This window comes from Typopeltis vanoorti, chromosome 21, assembly GCF_054136105.1.
Source record: "Typopeltis vanoorti isolate ZY-2024b chromosome 21, IOZ_Tvanoo_1.0, whole genome shotgun sequence".
Taxonomy (NCBI): Eukaryota; Metazoa; Arthropoda; class Arachnida; order Uropygi; family Thelyphonidae; genus Typopeltis; species Typopeltis vanoorti.
Genome location: NC_143569.1, coordinates 60,087,926 through 60,115,000, shown reverse-complemented (window position 1 = coordinate 60,115,000; position 27,075 = coordinate 60,087,926). Strand labels below are relative to the sequence as shown.

The 27,075-nt window shown below is 37.1% G+C and overlaps 1 protein-coding gene across 1 annotated transcript in view; it reads right to left on the bottom strand.

The window, feature by feature from the left end:
• LOC150094892 (small subunit processome component 20 homolog) overlaps positions 1 to 27,075 on the bottom strand; it is a 468,852-nt gene that overhangs the window by 4,218 nt on the left and 437,559 nt on the right. Inside the window, exon 55 of the mRNA XM_090410975.1 lies at positions 22,030 to 22,175. Coding sequence (XP_090267101.1) covers positions 22,030 to 22,175 — 146 coding nt within the window. The remainder of the gene's footprint in view (positions 1 to 22,029; positions 22,176 to 27,075) is intronic.

Genomic DNA, 27,075 nt, shown 5'->3' with positions numbered 1-27,075 from the left:
GTGAAGGCAAAATGCAGATATTTCAACATTGAGTACTGTTTTATATGCATGTTATATTTGTGGTTTGTATGTGCTGAAAGCTGTAAATAATTTACTGATAGATTAGAGGTTTATACACTGTTCAAGTTGTAACAGTATTTATGGCTAGTCTAAGTGGATCTAGAAAAGGCATATGACAGGATCCCAGAGAAAAGTTTTTCAAAACACTACAGTTATATAGGGTAAGCAGAATATTATACAGCGCAATATATACAGGGTGGTTCAAAATTCCACATACAAACTTGAGGGGAAGTAGAGAACATCAAAATCAACCATATTCACATAGGAAAGCATGATCGGAAATGCTACCAGAAGGTACTAACCGGGACACAAAAATACAGAAATAACACAAAGCAGTAAGTAGGGTAAAGAACTTTATTAGGCATAACTGAACACTTCAATGCATGTAGTAATAAGGGGATGGAATTTCTAGAATTCTTGAGGGACAAATGTCTTAGGTTCAAAAGTTCAAAAGAGGTTCAAAAGTTTTGGATTTGGTCATAGCATCAGAAGAGTTGATAATAAGTGAGATGATATCTCTCCCACCAGCTGGAGAGAGTGACCATGTGGTTTTGACTTGGAAAATAAACATGCAGGTGTATCAAAGAAAAGGGAACATATGTGGAATTATAAGGCAGGTGATTATAATAGTTTAAGTATCAACTAGGGGCAGTTCCATGGAGGGCAGAATTGGAAGGCCAAGATATCATTAGTGCTTGGGAAACTGTGAAAGTATATTTGTTAGCAGCAATAGTAAGCTGTATTCCACAAGTGAAGAAGCAGACACAATTTAGTGTAAAGTGGATGAAAAACAATATCAAACAGGAACGAACTGCAGTTGAAAAGGTTCACGGACAATCGCGTTGCAAAATTGATTGCGGGGAAAATTCATCACAGAAAAAATTCTCTGAAAGCGTTATTTGCTAGAAAATTGAAGTCAGTTTGGTTTAACACGTTATGTAAAGGTGTGTGATATTTGATAATAAATTGTATCTAAGAGATACCGTGAGCTCCAATGTCAGTATAGTATTGGTTTAGTTTTTTTTTTCTTTTTTTCAATAATTTCTAGATTGTATCTGAAAATAAATAAACTATAAATAAATAAATACATGTATTATATTTGTAGTGTTTTTTTTTAAAGTTTTATCGCATTTCAGCACATACTAGAAATGAACGTATCTCTCGGATACATGTGACCTAAGCTGCAATTTTTTCAATTGAGACTTCTGCAGAGTTAAAGAAGGTACCAATGTACTTATCCGTAGTTGAAATACTGTACTTACTCGAATATAACTCGCACCACACCTGATTTTACTTTTCAAAAAAAGAAATTAAAAAGTTTCGCATATACCTCACACATGAAAAAAAGCTTAAACAAGTGCACGTTGGGGCAATAGTAACTGCTCCTGTGGTAATCAACACACACCCTCCCCAATAGTCACTATATTGAAGAGGCAAGAAAAACAATTACTTTTATTATGTCAGTGAATAAGGTATGAGCAGTCTGTGTAATATATTTCTCAACAAATAGTGTAATTAGAGATAACTTGGATAAAAACGACACTAATGAATGAATCACATGTCCCCTCATACAGAAACTATGCTGCATAGACTCAAGCAAAACCATATGGCAAACACAGTATCTAACTAAACACTATTGTTATTAATTAGATGTGAGTTTGCAAACCAGCAATGAAATTCAACCGAACATGTTAAAACTAAGAAATATATATAGAGTGAATGTTTATAGCAGTTTCACATATGGAATTCAGTTGCAGAGAGTTAGCATTTCAACTCAATTGGCGGCTTGCTTTTATCTTTCGATCGTGCAATCTTTTGTTAATACCGCATCAATCACATGCACTTCTTAATAACCCGTCATTGCTGTCTCTTTCGTGTTATGCTTAATTACCATAAAGGGAGAAAAGTCACAAAACAGATAAATGTTCTGGGTATGGTGCATAAAAAAGTTCCGGGGTCGGGACCCAGAGAGCCCTGGCTGAATTTAACCACTGGTTCCCAGAGTATAAAAGCTGCTGTTTCACTACTCTATGTTGGAGTTGCTACTGTGAATATATTCCTGCTTAGATATTTGAAAGTGAAGTTCTGCACTGGTCCTCAGAAGTCCGATTCCCGACATTTTTTTCTTTTGGCAAGTGTTTAAAAGTTCGAAGTTTAAGAACCAATTTATAAATTAATTACGATTATTGCATGATGCCTCTGGAATTTATTTTAAGCGAGAAGATGAAGCATAAATTGAGTGATAATGGTCATTTATTTATAAAAATCAAAGAAAATGAAGAAAAGATTTTTTGAAAATGTGATCAGTTTCAAAAAATGCATTGCCATGAGCATATTCATACAGCTGCCAACAACATTATCAAATGAATTAACCAACATAATCATGCTGGTAACATGGCACGGATTGAAGCAGCGAAACTACTTAACGAGATTAAAGATCGAACCCGTACAACTAGCTATGGGACTCATCGAATTATCACAGAAGTACACAAAAATATCTCCTGTCATCATCGGCCAAATGCCGAGCAATGCCTCTGTAAAGAAGTCCATTCGAAGAACCCGAAATCAAGCAGGACAGGTACTACCAAATACAAATTTGTTAAGTAATTTAATTATTCTGCCTACATAGATGTACCTCAGGGTTCAGTCCTTGGTCCATTATTGTTCAATTCATACATTAATTAATGATATCAAGCAGGGTCTATCATCAGATTTGCAGTTGTTTGCTGATGATGCGAAGATAGGCAGGGCAATCAGGGATGCTAATGATATTCAGCAATTACAAAGTGATTTGAATAGACTGGAAATCTGGGCAAACAAAAATGGCTGTCAGTTTAATTTTAGTAAGTGTAAAGTTATGCACTTTGGCGTGATTAGAGTTCTAGCGGCATATTATATTAATGGGGTTATGCTAGAAGAAAACTGAAGAGGCAAGGGATCTTGGTATATGGTGGATAAGAATTTAAAGTTCAAATGTCACACAGCAAAATTTGCAAATACAACTCAGAGGATAATTGCTATGTTGAAGCGAACCTCGACATGTAAGGATAAGGAAGTAATTTTGCCTCTTTATAAGGCTTTGATAAGACCACACTTGGATTACTGTGCATAGTTTGGTCTCCCGGGTTCCAAGGGAATAAAGAAGCTGTGGAAAGGGTGCAAAGAAGAGTTACAAAGATTATATCCAGATTATGGGATTTAGATTATGAGGAGAGATTGCAAGTATGTGGATTACAGATTCTGGTTAACAGGAGAAAGATGGGTGATATGATAGAGATCTATAAACTTTTGAATGGGTATTATAGCATTTCAACTGATGAAATTTTTCATTATATGGAAGGTTGGGAGAGAACACGGGAGCATCCATGGAAGTTAAATTTGGAAGTCATTTAAACATCTAGGAGCATCCATGGAAGTCAAATAAAAATTTTATTTGAAGTCAAGAAACAGGTAAGAGCTAGGTTTTTCTCCCAGAGAGCAGTGAGTGAGTGGAATAATTTGCCCTTACGGGTAGTGAGTGCATCTAGTGTGAATGAATTCAAGGGTACGTATGATAGTTGGGGTGCTTTAGGGTCAAAGCTGTATAACTGAGAGGAGACCTCCAGATAGCTTTTAAAGGAATGCAGAGAACCAACAAGGGCTTCTGACCTAAATTAATATCCAATCCTCACCATCTCATGGTGCACCCTGTTGGGTATACCTGGATACAGAACAAACGAGGATGGGCTGGCAATTTGTGATTTACCCAAACTGTATTCTTATTGGCTTAAACCACAATAAAAAAAGACGGTACAACATGACAAAATTTCATGCAGACTGGGGCATCTCCCGATTAAACAAGACCCCCGTTTATTTCTCCAGGGAACCAGAGTGAACAGCGAAAAGTGAGCTACTGGAACAAATCTGAAGATCAGTGCTATCAACATAAGAAGCCTGAACAAAGAAATAGAGCTAGCTGAGGAATTAGATAAGTACCAGATCTACATAAAGGGGTGACAGAAAAAAAAAAAAAAAAAAAAAAAAACCGGTGAGATCTTTCTGAGCAATAAATACAAAATGTTATATTCAGGAAATGACAATCAAGGAAAAGAAGGAGTAGCCATAGTATTCAACACTAAATATGAGGCTAATCTTCTTGAATGGCAGGAGGTCTCAAGAACAATGATGTGGGCAAATATGAGAATGGAGAACTGGACAATGAGACTTATTTGTGCCTATGGTCCCATAGAAGGTTCTACTAAGGTAGAAGTGGAGGAATATTTTGAGACATTAGAGAAAGCTACTGACACAATGAAAAAGGAAAAGTTGGTCCTTGTTGGGAATGTAAATAGCAGAGTAGGAAATGATTGTCAGACATACAAAAATATTTTGGAAAAATTTGGAGAAAAGAGCAAAGCTAATAATAATGGCAAATACCTGTTGGATTTCTGCCCGGGACATGGATTGGTTATTACTAACATCATATTCCAATATAAAAATTTGCACAAATTCACATGGAGAGAAGAGGCAAGGAACAAGAAAAGTCTCATTGACTATATTCTTGTTGATAGTGATGTTTTCTCCCTGGTACAGGACATCAGAGTGTACAGAGGATTTGAAATTGGAAGAGATCACTATTTAGTCTTGAGCAGGATAAAATTGAATTTCATATTGAAAAAAGTAACACGTAAGAAAGTTTTAAAGAGAATAAAAGTTGGACAGCTCTCATATGTGAACTGTAGACTAAAATACACAAAGATTATTGAAGAAAAAATAAAAGAGTTTGAAAACAGGAACCAAACCTTGGAGATTCAGTGGCAAGCCTTGAAGAAAGCCCTGATTGATTCAGCTAGAGAGGCATGCAGTGAGGTCGTCTGCAAGGATAGAAAAATCAGAACTCCATGGTGGACACAAGAAGTTAAAGAGGCAGTGAAGGAAAAGAAGAAAGCATATCAAAAATTCCTGGCAAGTCAGCTTGTGGTCAGAGAATTCAGAGACAAATGTAAGAAAATTAATACTGTGTAAAACTGGCTAAACAAAAGTCATGGGAGGACTTTCGTAAGAACATAGAAAATAAATATCAAGAAGGTGGCAAAATATTCTGGAAGTTGTTGAAGAAGCTTAGAAATGGAGGAAAGAGTGCTGTAAAAGGAGTTAGAGATGATAAAGGTGACATGAAAACAGGAGAAAAAGATATCCTTGAAGAATGCAGTAATTACTTCGAAAAATTGCTAAATGAAACAAGCAGTGATAGCACAGTTGTAAAAAACACTCAACAGGCATACAGTCAGGAATGCATATCCATACTTAAAGTAGAAAAAAGCCATCAAAGGCTTGAAATGTGGAAAGGCAGCAGGAGTAGATGATATTCGACCAAAAATGCTGATGTATGGTAGTATAAAAGTCTTACAGTGGCTGCACTGCATACTTCAGAAGGCCTGGACAGAAGGACGAATTCCCAATGATTGTAGTAGGACTCTCATAGTACCCATATAAAAAAGGGAAATAAAAGTGAATGTGAGAATTCAGAGGTATTTCCCTACTCAGTGTTCCTGGAAAGATTTATGCAAGTATACTTGAGAAACGATTGAGAAGAATTGTGGAAGAAAAGCTTGGTGAAGAACAAGCTGGATTCAGGTCAAAGAGGCTGTCAGGATCAGATCTTCACTTTACGATGAATAGTTGAGAAGTCATGGGAATATAACAAAGATCTGTATTTAAGTTTTGTCGATCTGGAAAAGGCAACATACGACAAGTTGCCAAGAGAGAAGCTATTTAATACACTACAGTTATATGGTGTCAATGGGGTATTATATCAAGCAATACTTCATTTGAGTTGTAAGTCACAGTTAGAATAGAAGGAAGTACAGGAAGATGGTTTAATGTTAAATCTGGTGTGAGACTAGGATGTACATTATCCTCTTTGTTATTCATTATCTATATGGATCACATTATGAAGGAAAGTGGTATTAAACAAGATATCAAAATTGGAGATGTTCATGTCAGCTCTTTGCTTTATGCGGATGATGTTATACTTCTAAATAAATCCGCTATAAGTCTGCAAGATTTTCTGACTAAATTGAATAACTGTTGTAATAGATATGGTATGAAGGTCAGCAATAAAAAGACAAAGACAATGAAAATAGGCAGAATCATTGAAAATGTCAACTGCATTATGACAGTAGAACCTGTGGAAAAAGTAAAACATTTCACCTACTTAGGCGCGATTTTTAGTGAAGATGGTAAATTAAATATGGAAATAGACAACAGAATCAACAAACCTGGTATGGTATTAAGTCAACTGAATAAATTCATATGGAATAAGAGAGAAATTAGTTGGAACACTAAATTAACCATGTGTTCAAACCAGTTTTAACTTATGGATCTGAGATCTGGGTCAGAAGTAAAACACTTGATCAAAGACTAGAGACCGCAGATATGAGAGTCCTATGAAAGATTAGAGGCGTGAACAGATGGCATCAATGACAATATCATATTAAAAACTAGGTTGTTAGGAAAGAACTTGACATTGTCGGCATCCTGGAATGCGTTAGCAGATCTAATCTTAGGTGGTATGGTCACTTAAACAGAATAGGCGAGGAAAGATTAGCAAAGCACGTGTTCTCTGCAAGGTTGGCAGGAAAACGATCCAGAGGAAGACCAAGATATAGTTGGATTGATATGGTACAAAGTGTCTCAGACGATAGAAATATAAGATCTGATAATGTTGGAGTCTTGGCAAGTAACAGACTGATTCGGAGGAAAATTGTAGATAGGAAGTTAGTAATGATGTAAATTTTTCATGTAGTACTATCATATCCTGTACACTCCTTAGGGTACATGGCAAGAATTTGATGATGATGTATGATAGCTGGATTGGGTAATTTACAGCCTCCCTCGATGAGTTCTTGACTCACTGGTGGTCTCAGATAATAATAATAATCATATATATAAAATCACCTATGGAAATGAAGAGTTCCTTTTGCATGATAGCAACGATGACCACAACAGATTGCTAATATTTACAGTTATTGTTGCAATCGACAACATGGTATATGCAGATGGCACTTTTAAAACTACTCCACCTCTTTTTGAGCAGCTGTACACAATTCATGACATTATAAATGATAACGTGATTCCTGCTGATTCCGAATTTGCAATAAAAATGTGCATGATATCGGCAACTGCTTTTGTGCCATCTACAAATGTTGTATGTGCTTTTGAAGTGTTATGTGAAAATAATAACTATCCTGCTGAAGCTCACTCTGTTCTGCACTACCTAGAAGATACCTGGATTGGCAAACATGATTGGCGATCACTTCGTCATCCACCCCGCTTTCCCCATGCCATATGGAATTGTCATCATACTGCTCTGGAAGGGTTACCAAAGACAAACAACTTATGCGAAGGGTGGCATCGGGCGTTCAGCGAACTAACTGGTGCTTCTCACCCGACAATATGGAAGTTTCTAAAAACGTTGAAGGATGAGCAATATTTCAACGAGGGGAAAATAGAGCAATATACAGGGTGTTCGGGATAAATTTGACAGTTTCGTAAGGAAAAAGAAAATCTTCTTTGTATCTATTAAATTTAATGAATTGACAAAAAACATTACAGGCAGAGTTAATTACAATACTATCAACAAGATTTACTCAAAATAACCACCATTAGCATCGATCACAGCTTCAATCCTGCTTCGGAACCTCGAACAAGCTGATGCTACAGTCTCCCTGGGAAGGGCCGCAAAAACTGTTTTAATTTTATCCATTAACTGGGCTTTTGTATTACTGAAAGTGCGATTGGTGTCTTTTTCAACTGCGCCCCATACAAAATAATCCATGAGGTTAAGGTCTGGGGAGTTTGGAGGCCAAACATTTGGACTGGTGAAGTCGTAGAAATTTTCAGACAACCATTTTTGACTTTTCCCAGAGGTGTGGCAAGGGGCCGAATCCTGCTGCCATACATACGGCCTACCATTGGCTACCCTTGTTATCCAGGGCTTGACTACAGTGTTTAGCAACTCCACGTAGCCATCTGAAGTCAACCTGAGGCCCTCTTGGAAAAAATGCGGAGGCATCACATTGCCTTCAGTGGATACACATCCGAAAACCATCACAGTTTGGGGAAATTTAGTCTGCATTACACGAGGAATGTCCTTTGTACTGTATGCAAGCCATCTGTTATTCTGCGTGTTGTGTTTTTGATCCTGGCAAAAGTTTTTCTCATCGGAAAAGAACCAGATTGTTTGTGGTTCCGCAGGATGTTTCACTTTGCTTAGAAGTTTCTTCGCGTTTATCAAACGTTTTTCACGGGCCTTTTCTGTAAGCAGCTGACCTTTGCGGCGCTTGTATGAGTAGTAGCGGAGGTCTTCATTGAGTGCAAGCTTCATAGTAGAGGCTGCAACATTCATTTCACGTGACAAAGCCCGAATTCCAATGCCAGGGATCTTCAACACCTGTTCCTGCAGATTTGCGAGGAATTCTGCTGTACGAATGCAATCAGATCGTCTGCTAGGGATCTTTCTTCTTGCTACATCCTCGTAGTCACCATTGCAAGTCTCTAGTTCATGCCTGATTGTTTTTACTGTATTCAGGGAGCATTGGGCAGCAGTCGAAATATCCTTATTTTGATGGCCGGCACGAATCATCATGATACAAGTTATTCTCTTCCATGATTCAGGTGGGTTCCAGCTATCCATCCTTTCTGACATCTTGTATATGAATGAAGAAGGGTCCAACCTTTTAAATGAAGAGAAGTGTGTGTTAATACATGTAACTTACGGAAAAATATAATTAATTATAAATATGTCAAATTTATCCCGAACACCCTGTATATAGCTGGCCCCCAACCTTCTCCTGGTAAGAAACGCTATCGAGAAACTGCAAAAAGACTTCAGCTCATCGTCAGTGATCATGAAAATCATGAAACTTTTCATTACTTAAGAGGAGTTGCCCTAATTTTTTATTTTGAAAAGTTTGTGGCTGTGCATTCACCTTTTTGGTTTCGTTTTTTTTTTTTTTTTTCCATACTGCTCAATTTTGAATAGTATGAAATAAAAAGTGTTCCTTTCCATGATCATCAAAATAGTCCTTTTCAGGACTACAAATATTGACAGAGAGATGTCTGATTCCAGTTCCTCTTGAAGATAAATTTTATTTTTAAGTTGTTTTAATAACAACAGAATAATAATTTCTCCTTCGAAGTGGCTAATAGTACAATTTTGAAGGAATAAAATAAAAACAGAACATCATGACATTCATGCCTTTTAGGTGCACAACACTTATTTTAACATGTTTTAGTGGTTATAATGACATCACTAATCGATTTCATGTTATCTTTTCATGTATAACATTGTTTATGGTGTTCTTTTACCCCCTAAAAATAAGTCTCGCTTATCACAACTGCTGATTGTTATCAGAAATCTGACAACAATCAGCAGTTAGTTGGATATTCTTCTGAAATTTTCTTAAATATGGTGCTCTTTTCTCCCTCACCATCCTATCATAGTTTTGTAACAATTAATATTCCATCTACAGAGCCTAGTAAGAAAGAATATGAATAACTTTAAACGTAAATTTAAAAAAAAAAAAATTTTTTTTTCACATATATCCGCAATTAATTTTCCCCGTGATTAAATTCCTAGCAATGAATAGTCTCCGCAATGAATTTTTCCTCACAATGAAAAGCCCTGCAATAAATATTCTCTGGGATGAATTGTTGGTAATCAATTTTCCTGCAATGAATTGTCCAGACAGGGTTAAAAAAGAGATTATGGAAGAGATATAAGGAGAGAGATGGAGGACAGATACACAAAGAATATAAGACACAGGCCAGGAGAGTGACCAATAGAGTGAGGAAGGCAAAACTGGAATATGAGGAGAGATCAGCACTAAGATCAAAAGAAAATCCTCGGGAATTTTTTAGCTATGTGGCCAGTAGGAGGAGAAATGATTGTGGAAGAATTACATTGCGGGATAAAAATGGGAATAGAGTGACAGATGCAGAGGACATAGTGGAGTTGTTCAATGAGCACTTTATTGGAGTATTTCATCCTGGAGAAGATTTTAATACTAGAGGGATAGGGCTCCTCCTGGAGAGGAGACCTCCACATAGCCTTTAAAGGAATGTGGAGAACCGACCAGGGCTTCTGACCTAATGTCCAATCCTCACCTTCTCGTGGTGCACCCTGTTGGGTATCTACTTTGATACTGAACGAACGAGGATGGGCTAGCAATTTGGGATTTAGCCGACCAAATTGTATTCTTATTGGTTAAACCAAAATAAAAAATGATGGTACAACATGACAAAATTTCATGCCGGCTGGGGCGTCGCCCGGTTAAACAAGGCCCCCGTTGTTTTCGCCAGGGAACCAGGGCGAACAGCGAAAAGTCAGCTACTGGAACAAATCTAAAAACAAACCCCAACTCAACATCACCAGAGTTAAAGATCGGTACTATCAACGTAAGAAGCCTGAATGGCAAAGAAATGGAGCTAGCTGAGGAATTAGATAAGTACCAGATCGACATAATAGGGGTGACTGAAACAAAAAAGACCAAAACTGGTGAGATCTTTCTGAGCAATAAATACAAAATGTTATATTCAGGCAATGACAATCAAGGAAAAGAAGGAGTAGCCATAGTATTCAACACAAAATACGAGACTAATCTTCTTGAATGGCAGTCAGTCTCAAGTAGAGTAATGTGGGCAAATATGAGAATGGGGAACTGGACAATGAGACTTATTTGTGCCTATGGTCCCACAGAAGGTTCTACTAAGGTAGAAATGGTGGAATTTTTTGAGGCTTTAGAAAAAGCAACTGACACAATGAAAAAGGAAAAGTTGGTCCTTGTTGGGGATCTAAATAGTAGAGTAGGAAATGATTGTGAGACATACAAAAATATTTTGGGAAAATTTGGAGAAAAGAGCAAAGCTAATAATAATGGCAAATATCTGTTGGATTTCTGCTCAGGACATGGACTGGTTATTACTAACACCATGTTCCAACATAAAAATGTGCACAAATTCACATGGAGAGAAGAGGCTAGGAATAAAAAAAGTCTCATTGACTATGTTATTGTTGATAGTAATGTTTTCTCCCTGGTGCAGGACACCAGAGTGTACAGAGGATTTGAAATTGGAAGTGATCACTATTTAGTCTTGAGCAGGATAAAATTGAATTTCATATTGAAAAGAATAACATGTAAGAAAGTTTTAAAGCGAATAAAAGTTGAGCAGCTCTCAGATGTGAACTGTAGACTAAAATACAGAAATATTATTGAAAAGAAAATGAAAGAGTTTGAGAACAGGAATCAAACCTTGGAGATTCAGTGGCAAACTCTGAAGGAAACATTGATTGATTCTGCCAGAGAGGCATGTGGTGAGGTTGTGTGCAAGGATAAAAAAATCAGAACTCCCTGGTGGACACAGGAAGTTAAAGAGGCAGTGAAGGAAAAGAAGAAAGCATATCAAAAGTTCCTGGCAAATAAGTCAGCTTTTACTCTTACAGAATACAGAGACAAATGTAAGAAAGCTAAACAGTGTGTAAAACTAGCTAAACAAAAGTCATGGGAGGACTTTGGCAAGAATATAGAAAATAAATATCAAGAAGGTGGCAAAATATTCTGGAGGTTGTTGAAGAAGCTTAGGAATGGAGGAAAGAGTGCTGTAAAAGGAATTAGAGATGATAAAGGTGAAATGAAAACAGGAGAAAAAGATATCCTTGAAGTATGGAGTAATTACTTTGAAAAACTGCTAAATGAAACAAGCAGTGATGACAGCACAGTGATAAAAAACACTGACCAGGCATGCAGTCAGGAATACATATCCATACTTGAAGTAGAAAAAGCCATCAAAGACTTGAAATGTGGAAAGGCAGCAGGAGTAGATGATATTCGACCAGAAATGCTGAAGTATGGTGGTATAAGAGTCTTACAGTGGCTGCACTGCATAGTTCAGAAAGCCTGGACAGAGGGACGAATTCCCGATGATTGGAGTAGAGCTCTCATAGTACCCATATATAAAAAGGGAAATAAAACTGAATGTGAGAATTACAGAGGTATTTCCCTACTGAGTGTTCCTGGCAAGATCTATGCAAGTATACTTGAGAAACGGTTGAGAAGAATTGTGGAAGAAAAGCTTGGTGAAAAACAAGCTGGATTCAGGCCAAATAGAGGCTGTCAGGATCAGATCTTCACTTTACGACAAATAGTCGAGAAAGCATGGGAATATAACAAAGATCTGTATTTAAGTTTTGTCGATTTGGAAAAGGCATATGACAAGGTGCCAAGAGAGAAGCTATTCAATATGCTGCAGTTATATGGTGTCAATGGGACATTATATCAAGCAATACTTAGTCTTTATTTGAGTTGTGAGTCAGCAGTTAGAATTGAAGGAAGTACAGGAAGATGGTTTAATGTTAAATCTGGTGTGAGACAAGGATGTACATTATCCCCTCTGTTATTTATTATCTATATGGATCACATTATGAAGGAATGTGGTATTAAACCTGATATCAAAATTGGAGATGTTAATGTCAGCTCTTTGCTTTATGCAGATGATGTTATACTTCTAAATAAATCTGCTACAAGTCTGCAAGATTCTCTGACTAAATTGAATAGCTGTTGTAATAGATATGGTATGAAGGTCAGCAATAAAAAGACAAAGACAATGAAAATAGGCAGAATCATTGAAAATGTCAACTGTGTTGTGAATGGAGAACCTGTGGAACAAGTAAAACATTTCAGCTACTTAGGCACAATTTTTACTGAAGATGGTAAACTAAATATAGAAATAGACAACAGAATCAGCAAAGCTGGTATCGTGGGAAGTCAATTGAATAAATTCATATGGAATAAGAAAGAAATTAGCCGGAACACTAAATTAGCTGTATACAAGACTGTGTTCAAACCAATTTTAACTTATGGATCTGAGAGCTGGGTCAGAAGTAAAACACTTGACCAAAGACTAGAGACCGCAGATATGAGAGTCCTGAGAAAGATTAGAGGCGTGAACAGATGGCATCAATGGCAATATCATATTAAAAATGAGGATATTAGGAAAGAACTTGACATTGTCAGCATCCAGGAATGCGTTAGCAGAGCTAATCTCAGATGGTATGGTCACTTAAATAGAATGGGAGAGGAAAGATTAGCAAAACAAGTGTTCTCTGCCAGGTTGGCAGGAAAACGACCCAGAGGAAGACCAAGATATAGGTGGATTGATAAGGTACAAAGTGCCTTAGACGATAGAAATATAAGATCTGATAATGTTGGAGTCTTGACAAGTAACAGACTGATTTGGAGGAAAATTGTAGATAGGAAGTTAGTAATGATGTAATTTTTTCATGTAGTACTGTCATATCCTGTACACCCCTTGAGGGTACATGGCAGGAATTTGATGATGATGATGATGATGATGATGATGAGGGATAGGGCAGGTTCAGGGTTTAGAGGTGCAAGAGGAGAGTGTGTTCCAAATACTGAGTAGGCTGGATACCAGTAAAGATGTGGGACTGGATGGTATTTCACCACGGCTTTTGAGAGAATGTGCAAAAGAACTGACAGCACATAACAACAGTTGTTAAGGTCTTAGAGAAATTAGTGAGGAACTATATACAGCGTTGGGCAGATATGGGTAATGTTATTTATGAGAATCAACATGGATTTGTTAAGGGACGCTCTTGCTTTAGTAATATGATTGCCTTTTATAATAACGTGACAGCAGTTGATGAGGGAAAGGCATTTACTGCCATTTTTTAAGATTTTGCAAAGGCACGTGACAGGGTGCCACATGATAAGGTGATATTTAAGTTGCAGCACATGGGTTTAGATGTCGGGTTAGTCAACTGGATTCAGGATTAGCTGTCTGATAGGTATCAGAGAGTTGTGTATGGTGGGGCAATATCAAGGAGGCAAAAGGTTACAAGTGGTGTTCCACAGGGCTCAGTACTGGGACTTGTATTGTTCAACCTTTATATCAATGGCATTGTCAATGAATTGCAAGGGATATTCAGTTGCTTGCGAATGATGTGAAGCTGGGAAGGATTATCAGTAATAGTGCAGATGTGGCAGCCCTGCAAGAGAATTTGAATAAACTAGACAGATGGGCAAATGAAATGGAGGTGTCGGTTTAATGCAGCAAAATGTAAAGACTTGAAGTTTGGGAATCATCGGTGGGAAGATGTATACTCGATTGGAGGAGCTATACTGGAGGAAGTAGGGGAGACAAGAGATCTGGGGGTGATGATTGATAGAAAACCGAAATTCAGGGAGCATATTGCAAAGGTGGTGAAGGTAACCCAGAGGATTGCTGCAATACTGAGAAGGATGCTGACCTGCAGAGATAAAAGAGTTATCATTCTGTTGTATAAGACCCAGATCAGACCACACTTAGACTAATGTTCTCAGGTTTGGTCCCCAGGATTTAAATGGGATAAATTAACTGTGGAAAGGGTACAGAGGCAGATAACAAAAATAGTTTTAGAACTGTACAATGTCAGTTATGAGGATCGACTGAGGGTATGTGGACTGCAGAGTTTGGTGGATAGAAGAAGGAGAGGTGATATGATCGAGACTTTTAAACTGTTGAGGGGCAGTTGCAGGGTAGACATTGGGGAGTTCTTTCGCTTGGTCAAACAGTGGGAAGGAGTAATGACAAGGGGCCATCCCTGGAAGTTACAAAAGGAGGCTATGGATTGCATTGCCTGAGAGAGTGGTTAGAGCAGGAATGGTCAGTGGGTTCAAGGAGTGGTATGATAAACCTAAAAACAACCTCCCATGATGAGTCTTTTGACTCCATGGAGGCCTGGATAATAATAATAATAATAATAATTTATATATATGGTATGGACTAAATGATTAATATGGCCATTATGAATAATGAAACAAAATCGGGCATTGTTTATCATAATTGATCACATTCACGGGTCAATATGAATACTGCTATCATCTAGTCGGGCAAAGTGATAATGATGATACCTCTTTGGCAGTATTAGAAGCAGTAGGGGATTGGAAGAGTAGAGATTCTTCGGATTTCATTTTGTGGGAGACATGAAGAGAACTTTGCCCAGGTCACTCAAATTTTTACAAAATCAACATATTTGACAATGATAGAAAAAGTGAGGGTCAAAAACCATTGTTTGGTGAGCGTTAGTCATCCAACTTCTGTGTGTGTGTGGGGGGGGGGATTCTTTTTAACACCACTTTTGAGACAACTCAAGTTTTGAGAGAAGACGCATCAGTGTGTTATGCAATTTCATTGCATAACACACTTTATGCAATGAAAATGATGGACAAACATTTATGTATTTGTTTACAAATACATAAAATATAATACAAATATCAAACAACACACAAACACACACTGTTGCAATAGATTGTAAATGATATGTAGTGTCGTATGTGAATAAGTGGTTAAATGAAAAGGATCCCGCCAATATGTTTTTTGAACAGCAGTAGGTTGTAGTTCGTTCTTTGGGAAAAATGCAAGGAAGGTTGTTTCAAAGAGCAGAAGTAGATAAATTGAATAATTCATCTAATTCCTTGAATACCTTCCTAGAAGAATTCATAAGTATTGATAATAAATACAAAATATTTTCCAAAGCTATTTTAGAAGAAGCTGATACCATAATAGGAAACTTTCACAGGATAATCAAACCCTGGTTTACATTTTATAACTATGTGATCAAAGGAGAACCTTAAAAGCTACTATAAACAAGGATAATGATAGCAGGGAAAAACATAAAGAACTAAACAAAATTAAAACAGCTAAACCCAACTGGATTCTGAATGAATGTGGAAAGACAAAGAAACGACCTTAGAAGTGCTTTCCAAATCATAAGGAGATTAAAAAAAACCTTCACTAACACAACTTATTCAAACGTGGATGAACATGACACACTTTTGACTGGAAAGGATGAAATCTTGCCACGTTGGCATGATTATTCAGCAAACCTTTTCTCAAAAGAAGACAGTAGCCTTAATAATCAAAACCTTGAAAACATAATAGAAATGACACTGGATGAAGGAGATTTCCCCATTTTAAGAGAAGAGGTAGAAGCAGCAGTGGTCTTTGAAGAAGGGAAAATCACCAGGCATAGATGGAATAACTTCAGAACTACTGAAAGTAGGGGGGGGGCAGGGAAGAAACCTATCATAGATGCACTACTCAAAATTTGCCAAGACATGTGGAACAATATGGTGCTTAGTGCTTAAGGGTCAAAGCTACATAACTGAGAGGAGACCTCCACATAGCCTTTAAAGGAATGCGGAGAACTGACCAGGGTTTCTGACCTAATGTCCAATCCTCACCTTCTCGTGGTGCACCCTGTTGGGTATCTACTTGGATACTGAACGAACGAGGATGGGCTGGCAATTTGGGATTTAGCCGACCAAATTGTATTCTTATTGGTTAAACCAAAATAAAAAATGATGGTACAACATGACAAAATTTCATGCCGGCTGGGGCGTCGCCTGGTTAAACAAGGCCCCCGTTGGTTTCGGCAGGGAACCAGGGCGAACAGCGAAAAGTCAGCTACTGGAACAAATCTGAAAACAAACCCCAACTCAACATCACCAGAGTTAAAGATCGGTACTATCAACCTAAGAAGCCTGAATGGCAAAGAAATGGAGCTAGCTGAGGAATTAGATAAGTACCAGATCGACATAATAGGGGTGACTGAAACAAAAAAGACAAAAACTGGTCAGATCTTTCTGAGCAATAAATACAAAATGTTATATTCAGGCAATGACAATCAAGGAAAAGAAGGAGTAGCCATAGTATTCAACACAAAATACGAGGCTAATCTTCTTGAATGGCAGTCAGTCTCAAGTAGAGTAATGTGGGCAAATATGAGAATGGGGAACTGGACAATGAGACTTATTTGTGCCTATGGTCCCACAGAAGGTTCTACTAAGGTAGAAGTGGAGGAATTTTTTGATGCTTTAGAAAAAGCAACTGACACAATGAAAAAGGAAAAGTTGGTCCTTGTTGGGGATCTAAATCGCAGAGTAGGAAACGATTCTCAGACATACAAAAATATTTTGGGAAAATTTGGAGAAAAGAGCAAAGCTAATAATAATGGCAAATATCTGTTGGATTTCTGCTCAGGACATGGACTGGTTATTACTAACACCATGTTCCAACATAAAAATGTGCACAAATTCACATGGAGAGAAGAGGCTAGGAATAAGAAAAGTCTCATTGACTATGTTATTGTTGATAGTGATGTTTTCTCCCTGGTGCAGGACACCAGTGTGTACAGAGGATTTGAAATTTTAAGTGATCACTATTTAGTCTTGAGCAGGATAAAATTGAATTTCATATTGAAAAGAATAACATGTAAGAAAGTTTTAAAGTGAATAAAAGTTGAGCAGCTCTAAGATGTGAACTGTAGACTAAAATACACAAAGATTATTGAAGAAAAAATGAAAGAGTTTGAGAACAGGAACCAAACCTTGGAGAATCAGTGGCAAGCCTTGAAGAAAACACTGATTGATTCAGCCAGAGAGGCATGTGGTGAGGTTGTCTGCAAGGATAGAAAAATCAGAACTCCCTGGTGGACACAGGAAGTTAAAGAGGCAGTGAACGAAAAGAAGAAAGCATATGAAAAGTTCCTGTCAAATAAGTCAGCTTGTGCTCTTAGAGAATATAGAGACAAATGCAAGAATGCTAAACACTGTGTAAAACTAGCTAAACAAAAGTCATGGGAGGACTTTGTCAAGAATATAGAAAATAAATATCAAGAAGGTGGCAAAATATTCTGGAGGTTGTTGAAGAAGCTTAGGAATGGAGGAAAGAGTGCTGTAAAAGGAGTTAGAGATGATAAAGGTGACATGAAAATTGGAATAAAAGATATCCTTGAAGTATGGAGTAAATACTTTGAAAAACTGCTAAATGAAACAAGCAGTGATGACCGCACAGTGGTAAAAAACACTGACCAGGCATGCAGGCAGGAATACATATCCATACTTGAAGTAGAAAAAGCCATCAAAGGCTTGAAATGTGGAAAGGCAGCTGGAGTAGATGATATTCGACCAGAAATGCTGAAGTATGGTGGTATAAGAGTCTTACAGTGGCTGCACTGCATAGTTCAGAAAGCCTGGACAGAGGGACGAATTCCCGATGATTGGAGTAGAGCTCTCATAGTATCCATATATAAAAAGGGAAATAAAACTGAATGTGAGAATTACAGAGGTATTTCCCTACTGAGTGTTCCTATCAAAATCTATGCAAGTATACTTGAGAAACGGTGGAGAGGAATTGTGGAAGAAATGCTTGGTGAAGAACAAGCTGGATTCAGGCCAAACAGAGGCTGTCAGGATCAGATATTCACTTTACGACAAATAGTTGAGAAATCATGGGAATATAACAAAGATCTGTATTTAAGTTTTGTCGATTTGGAAAAGGCATATGATAAGGTGCCAAGAGAGAAGCTATTCAATACGCTGCAGTTATATGGTGTCAATGGGGCATATATCAAGCAATAGTTAGTCTTTATTTGAGTTGTAAGTCAGCAGTTAGAATTGAAGGAAGTACAGGAAGATGGTTTAATGTTAAATCTGGTGTGAGACAAGGATGTACATTATCCCCTCTGTTATTCATTATCTATATGGATCACATTATGAAGGAAAGTGGTATTAAACATGATATCAAAATTGGAGATGTTAATGTCAGCTCTTTGCTTTATGCGGATGATGTTATACTTCTAAATAAATCCGCTACAAGTCTGCAAGATTCTCTGACTAAATTGAATAGCTGTTGTAATAGATATGGTATGAAGGTCAGCAATAAAAAGACAAAGATAATGAAAATAGGCAGAATCATTGAAAATGTCAACTGTGTTGTGAATGGAGAACCTGTGGAACAAGTAAAACATTTCAGCTACTTAGGCATGATTTTTACTGAAGATGGTAAATTAAATATAGAAATAGACAACAGAATCAGCAAAGCTGGTATGGTTGGAAGTTAATTGAATAAATTCATAAGGAATAAGAGAGAAATTAGTTGGAACACTAAATTAGCTGTATACAAGACAGTGTTCAAACCAGTTTTAACTTATGGATCTGAGAGCTGGGTCAGAAGTAAAACACTTGACCAAAGACTAGAGACCGCAGATACGAGAGTCCTGAGAAAGATTATAGGTGTGAACAGATGGCATCAATGGCAATATCATATTAAAAATGAGGATATTAGGAAAGAACTTGACATTGTCAGCATCCAGGAATGCGTTAGCAGAGCTAATCTCAGGTGGTATGGTCACCTAATCAGAATGGGCGAGGAAAGATTAGCAAAACAAGTGTTCTCTGCCAGGTTGGCAGGAAAACGACCCAGAGGAAGACCAAGATATAGGTGGATTGATACGGTACAAAGTGCATTAGACGAAAGAAATATAAGATCTGATAATATTGGAGTCTTGACAAGTAACAGACTGATTTGGAGGAAAATTGTAGATAGGAAGTTAGTAATGATGTAATTTTTTTTTTCATGTAGTACTATCATATCCTGTACACCCCTTGTGGGTACATGGCAGGAATCTGATGATGATGATGATGTGGAACAATGAATTGCAGCTTAAAGATTGGTGTACTTCTGTTCCAATTCCTATTCCTAAAAAAATAGAATAGTAGTAGCAATTATAGAATTATCAGTTTAATCAGTTATCCAAGCAAAATTTTCCTAAAAATCTTACTCTCTAGGATTGAGAGGTAAATAGAAAGCATACTTGCAGAGAACCAGACAGGATTCCATAAAATAGGAGTACAATATACTGGAGAAAAATATATTCCACATAATAAAGTATTGTCAAATTTTATAGATATACAGAAGACCTTCGATTCAGTATGGTATGAGGCACTGTGGAGAATACTGAACCAGTATGGAATAGATAATAAAATAGTATGCCTAATTAAAACTCTTTACTATTCATCAGAAATGTTACCAGAAATCAATGGCGACTACAGCAAACCTTTCAAAATGAAAAGAGGTGTGCATCAAGGTTGCATACTTTTGCGAATGCTTTTTAACTTTTATTTGGAATATATAATAAACTTAGCCTTGAAAAACTGGGTATTGGAATTACAGCTAGTGGCAAAAAAAAAAAATCAGTAATTTCAGATTAGCTTATAACACTGTCCTAATAGCAGAGAATGAACATCAGTTACAAGAATTAACAGTTTTTAAGGCACTTAGTGATTATGGATTAAAAATCAGCATTCACAAATCAAAAATGATGTCTTCAGGTAATAACCCAATGAAAATTTCAGTTCATGATGAAAAATTCGAAGAAGTAGAAAGATTCACCTACTTGGGAAGCATACAACACAGAGATGGCCAGTCTAAACAGGACATTAAAGGCACTTATTGCTAAAGCAAATGTTGCTCTTCAGAGATACAGCCACATTGGAAGGACAATAAAATACAGCTAAGTACAAGACTCTACCTCATTGATACCCTTGCTAATTCTATCTTTCTATATGGATGTGAGAACTAAAGAAAGATGAGAAAAGACTATTGGCCTTCAAGATGAAGTGCTACAGAAAACGTTTGAAGATACCATACATGGTACATGTAACAAATGCCAAGGCTAGAAGGAAAATTCGCTCCATTGTTGCTAGAAAACAAGAAAATATCATTACTAAAATACATTGGAAGCAGCTCTGCTGGCTAGGCCACAGCTAAATGAGATAACTTACCTAAATTAGCACTAGAAGGCTTGAATTCTGGTAAAAGAAACCAGGGATGATCTAGAGTCACCTGGATAGATAATATTAGAAAACAGGCTAATTCTTTGTTCTCCACTTTGTTAAGAAGATTCCAAGACAGAAGCATCTGAAGAGAGAGAGAGAGAGAGAGAGAGAGAGAGAGAGAGAGAGAGAGAGGGGGGTATGTTAGGACTGTCACTTTTGTAGTGCCCTAATGGTTGGTTTACATTACATATGGGTGAAGAAGAAGATATAGATACCAAAAACAGGCAGTCACTTAGGCTCAAAATGCATGGGGAAAAAAAAGGATTTTGATCTTGTATGTCTGCAGACATAAAGGAAAGAAATAAATATACAGATATGAAACATTTAACACATATTTTACCTAAATTAACACTTATATTTTAGCCTTTGTAGCTCAGCTGGTTTCAACAATGTTTTTGGGTAGAAAAACCTGGGATCAAATCCTATCTAGGACATGAAGAACCATATCAGAACTTCTCAAATGCAGGTGAGTTAATGCAGAGGTAGCAGGGTTTTATCCTCCTGCAAAAACAGGCAAATGACCAGAAGAGCCCCACACAACTGACAAGCCATAATATATTACGATTAATCTCCTTATCAGAGCATTACTTAGGTTTCAAAGAAGTCAAGTTACTTGGCTATGAGGACATTGAGCCTAACACATGCAAGGGAAAATGGGAATTTTATTATTTTGAATACCTGTAATCTAATTTCATGTAGCTTCAATTATTTGATATCAATGTGTGGTAGCAAAGCTTAATGGGAATGGAGCTGCCCCTGTATAACCAACCCATAAGACTAAAAGTTTAAGATCAGTAAAATTTCTTTTAGAAAGAATACTAACCAGAATACATACTTGAATATTCTTTAAAGTAAAAATGAATGCTGTAACTGTAGAACTTCCAAATGAGTTAACTTCATGTATTTTTATCTAATTTTAAATTATTTATTACTCAACTTCATGATAGAGTCAAAAATAGTTTGAGATTGAAAATATAATGCAGAAGGTAAGGAACCAGTAAATGTGCATAGAAATATGAAATAGCTGAAATAAAACAACAAATAATAGAAAATAAAAGACTACAAATTAAAAAGAACTAAAAAATAAACCTGTAGCAAACAAGCAAGCCAGCACAGTGCTGGACAGTTGGTTATATGGAGGGAAGTTCCATTCTCTCTAAGCTTTACTGTTATATACAGTAATTTTATATTTTTCACATGAGTTATAAATTAAATTTTAATTACAAAAATATTAATAAAACTTTACCTCTGCTGCCTTCTCTTGTTTTCTCTTTGCTCTTTTCTTTGTGAGGAAACCTTGCACATTTGCAAACTCTTGTATAAAAACTTCTGCTCCAACTGTGCTACGGATTAGGTCAAGGACTTCTTGTGCTAATTTTTTTAAAGCAGGATCTGAATAAAAAAAAATAAACAAAAAGTTTGTAAGATCATACAAGGCAGTCACATGCAATTTCATTTATAAGACTTTTTTCAAACATTTATTATGCCAGTCCAGTGTTTTTATATTACACAGATTAGGATGGCAGTTAAAGAAGTAAAATTCAAGTCTTAAGGAACAGAATAGAAGGAAATATCAGGCTAAATTGAAGAACCTTATCAGAACTTCTCAAATGCAGGTGAGTTAATGCAGAGGTAGCAAAGTTTTATCCTCCTGCAAAAACAGGCAACTGACCAGAAGAGCCCCACTTAATTTTTAAATTGTTTTTTACACTGATACTAGAGCCTTCGTAGCTCAATCAGTATAGACGAAGCCCTTTGGTAAGAGAGACCTCGGTTCGATCCCTGTCCACAATGCAATGAACCTTTATCTGGTCTCTTTCAATACATACTTAAAAAAATATCAGAACTCTATGATGGACACAGGAAGTTAAAGAGGCAGTGAAGGAGTACTATTTTTTTAGTACTCATGGAGTACTAAAAAAATGCATATTTAATCCCTCTTTAAGAGGGCTCAACCCATCCTAAGGGATGGGGAAAGGAAAGGGGAGGGAAACTCCATACAAAATAAATAAATACATCGATACCATAACAGCAAAAAGAAAGCACAACACTCTTCATTTCCATGAAAGCCTAACTAATATCTGGAAATCCAATCTCATCACCATAAATATCCAAATTCGTATAAAATTACCAGTCAAGTCATATTTATGATTGGTTCCCATATGTACTATGAGTTTATAATTAATATATATATATATGTTACTATCATCAATAGCTTTGGAATGGACAACATGACCTTCAATCACTACTAGGATACACATTTCAAGATTACCTTCCTAATACTGTCATTCTTGAAGGAAGAAAGTAAAGATCATTAAAAGAAACATAGAAACTCTTGTGTAAAAGTTTTGGCAATACATAAGGAAACTTCGTTTTTGAAGTTGAGCCTCATGAACAATCTGACATTTACCATTTGGCACAAAAGAGCAACTTGGTTCACTTTTATCTAACAGACTTTGTCCCCATGAGTTACTGTTATATGAATTTTCTATATATATTTCCCTGTTCATACATGAATTTATTTATTTATTTATGCTTATGGCAAAAAGAATAGAAAGTGGCTATAGGTCAATGTCTAGTCCAGAAAGCCAATCCAGGGCCTCATCCAACACCGTGTAGATGACGTGGAGGTTACCACGAAATTAGCACCTTGGGCAGTCATTCAAAATAAGGGTGGTCTGACAGCTTCCATTTGTGTAAAAGGTAGCCACATCTGCCCTGGTTAGTTCTGATCCTGCTGACAGATCCTTATGGACATTGCCAGTGCTTCAGACACAAGATGTCCCAGAGAGGTATGCTAGTAGCATGAAGCTAATGTCTCTAACCAACAGTCTAAAGGTACCAAGACTCCTGGACCACTTGCAGCAACCATGGAAAATATATGAATAAATAATGATGATGATGAAACTTAACTTTTTATTCACTCCATACATCAACACCCTTTCAGAGTACATACAAATAACTAATGTTTAAGTTTGAATCTTTATTTATCATAAATTTTTGTCCAGCAGATAATAATGGTAAATTTAAGCAGATAAAATTAGATAATATTTAATAATGGCCCCAAAGTGCATGAGTAGTGATGCTGGCAATTCAGATATGCCAAAGAGAAGCCATAAAGTGCTTCCTTTAAGTGAAAAAGTAAAAGTTCCAGACTTCATAAGGAAAAGAAAAAAAAATCATATTCTGAGGTTGCTAAGATTCCATTCACATAACTTTTATTACAGTATATTGTTATAATTGTTCTATTTTATTATTAGTTATTGTTGTTAATCTCTTACTATGCCTAACTTATAAATTAAACTTTATCATAGGTATGTATGTATAGGAAAAACAGTATATAGAGAGTTCGGTACTATCAGCAGTTTCAGGTATCCACTAGTGGTGTTGGAACATATCACCTGCAGATAAGGGGGTCGACTACTGTATTCCATGATAACAATATTTTTTTTTTTCTTGTGTTCATTTAATTTAATTAATGAGTTTAGTATTTTTAACTTAAATGATAAGATTTAGTTTTAGACATAAGCAGTTAAATTATTATTATTATTATCCAGGCCTCCATGGAGTCAAAAGACTCATCGTGGGAGGTTGTTTTTAGGAAACAAAAAGTTGATCATACCACTCCTTGAACCCATTGACCATTCCTGCTCTAACCACTCTCTCAGGCAATGCAATCCATGGTTCAACTACCCTCCATGCAAAGAAACTACTCCTCCTCACCTTCTTGCTCACAGCCTCCTTTCGTAACTTCCAGGGATGGCCCCTTGTCATCACTCCTTCCCACTGTTCGACCAAGCGAAAGAACTCCCCAATGTCTACCCTGTAACTGCCTCTCAACAGTTTAAAAGTCTCGATCATATCACCTCTCCTTCTTCTATCCACCAAACTCTGCAGTCCACATACCCTCAGTCGATCCTCATAACTGACATTGTACGGTTCTAAAACTATTTTTGTTATCCGCCTCTGTACCCTTTCCACAGTTAATTTATCCCATTCAAATCCTGGGGACCAAACCTGAGAACATTAGTCTAAGTGTGGTCTGATCAGGGTCTTATACAACGGAATGATAACTCTTTTATCTCTGCAGGTCAGCATCCTTCTCAGTATTGCAGCAATCCTCTGGGTTACCTTCACCACCTTTGTAATATGCTCCCTAAATTTCAGTTTTCTATCAATCATCACCCCCAGATCTCTTCTCTCCCCTACTTCCTCCAGTATAGCTCCTCCAATCGAGTATGCATCCTCCCACCGATGATTCCCAAACTTCAAGTCTTTACATTTTGCGGCATTAAACCGACACCTCCATTTCATTTGCCCATCTGTCTAGTTTATTCAAATCCTCTTGCAGGGATGCCACATCTACACTATTACTGATAATCCTTCCCAGCTTCACATCATTCGCAAGCAACTGAATATCCCCTTGCAATCCATTGACAATGCCAATGATATAAAGGTTGAACAATACAAGTCCCAGTACTGAGCCCTGAACACCACTTGTAACCTTTTGCCTCCTTGATATTGCCCCACCATACACAACTCTCTGATACTTATCAGACAGCTAATCCTGAATCCAGTTGACTAACCCGACATCTAAACCCATGTGCTGCAACTTAAATATCAGCTCATCATGTGGCACCCTGTCACGTGCCTTTGCAAAATCTTAAAAAATGGCAGTAAATGCCTTTCCCTCATCAACCGTTGTCACTTTATTATAAAAGGCAATCATATTACTAAAGCAAGAGTGTCCCTTAACAAATCCATGTTGATTCTCACAAATAACATTACCCTCATCTGCCCAACGCTCTATATAGTCCCTCACTAATTTCTCCAAGACCTTAACAACTACTGATGACACACAAACTAGCCTATAATGACACTTTCAGTCTGCTACCACCCTTGTGCAGCGGCACTATCTTACCTTCCTTCCATTCCTTGGGAGCCTTTCCCACAGCCAGACTTTTATTGAAGAGCCAGGTCAACAGTACTGTCAGTTCTTTAGCACATTCTCTCAAAGCCTGTGGTGAAATACCATCCAGTCCCACACCTTTACTGGTATCCAGAGTACTCAGTATTTGGAACACACTCTCCTCTTGCGCCTCTAAATCCTGAACCTGTCCTGTCCCTCTAGTATTAAAATCTTCTTCTCCAGGATGAAATACTCCAATAAAGTGCTCATTGAACAACTCCACTATGTCCTCTGCATCAGTCACTCTATTCCCATTTTTATCCCACAATGTAATTCTTCCACAATCATTTCTCCTCCTACTGGCCATACAGCTAAAAAATTCCCGAGGATTTTCTTTGGATCTTAGTGCTAATCTCTCCTCATATTCCAGTTTTGCCTTCCTCACCATACTGGTCACTCTCCTGGCCTGTGTCTTATATTCTTCATGTATCTGCCCTCCACCTCTCTCCTTATATCTCTTCCATGATCTCTTTTTCAACTGCAGTTCCTGTTTGATATTGTTTGTCATGCACTTTACACCAAATTGTGTCCACTTCTTCACTGGTGGAATACAGCTTACTATTGCAGCTAATAATATCCTTTCACAATTTCCCAAGCACGAATGATATCCTCGCCTTCCAATTCTGCCCTCCATGGAACTGTCCCTAGTTGAAACTTAAACTATTATAATCACCAGCCTTATAATTCCACATATGTTCCCTTTTCTTTGATACACCTGCATGTTTATTCATTTTCCAAGTCAAAACCACATGGTCACTCTCTCCAACTGGTGAGAGAGATGTCATCTCACTTATTACCAGCTCTTCTGATATGACTAAATCCAAAACTCTTGAACCTCTTGTTCCCTCTATTATATGTTGCCTAAGACATCTGTCCCTCAAGAATTCTAGAAATTCCATCCCCTTATTACTACATGAATTTTCCTTTTCCTAGCTTATACTACTGTAGTTAAAATCTCCCATAACAATCATTCTTCTTGCACTTGCCAAGCTTAACTGTCTAAACATCTCCTGCTCCCCACCCTCTGTGCTTCCTGCTTTATAGTAACACCCCACTAAATATCCTGTCTTGGTCACTTCTACCTCACATCCTATGCTTTCAAGACCATTAATGTCAAAACCATTCTATAGAGATTAAGGTCCTCTTAATCTCTATAGAAATTAAGTTTTATTTAATTTTATATATATATATATATATATATATATATATGATATACCAACTCTAGGAGCTTGTGTGGCTCAGTGGATGTAGCATTTGCACACCACGGCGCTTGACCGCACAAAGGAAGACTTTGTTTTGAATCTAGTCGTCGACTAGTGGAAA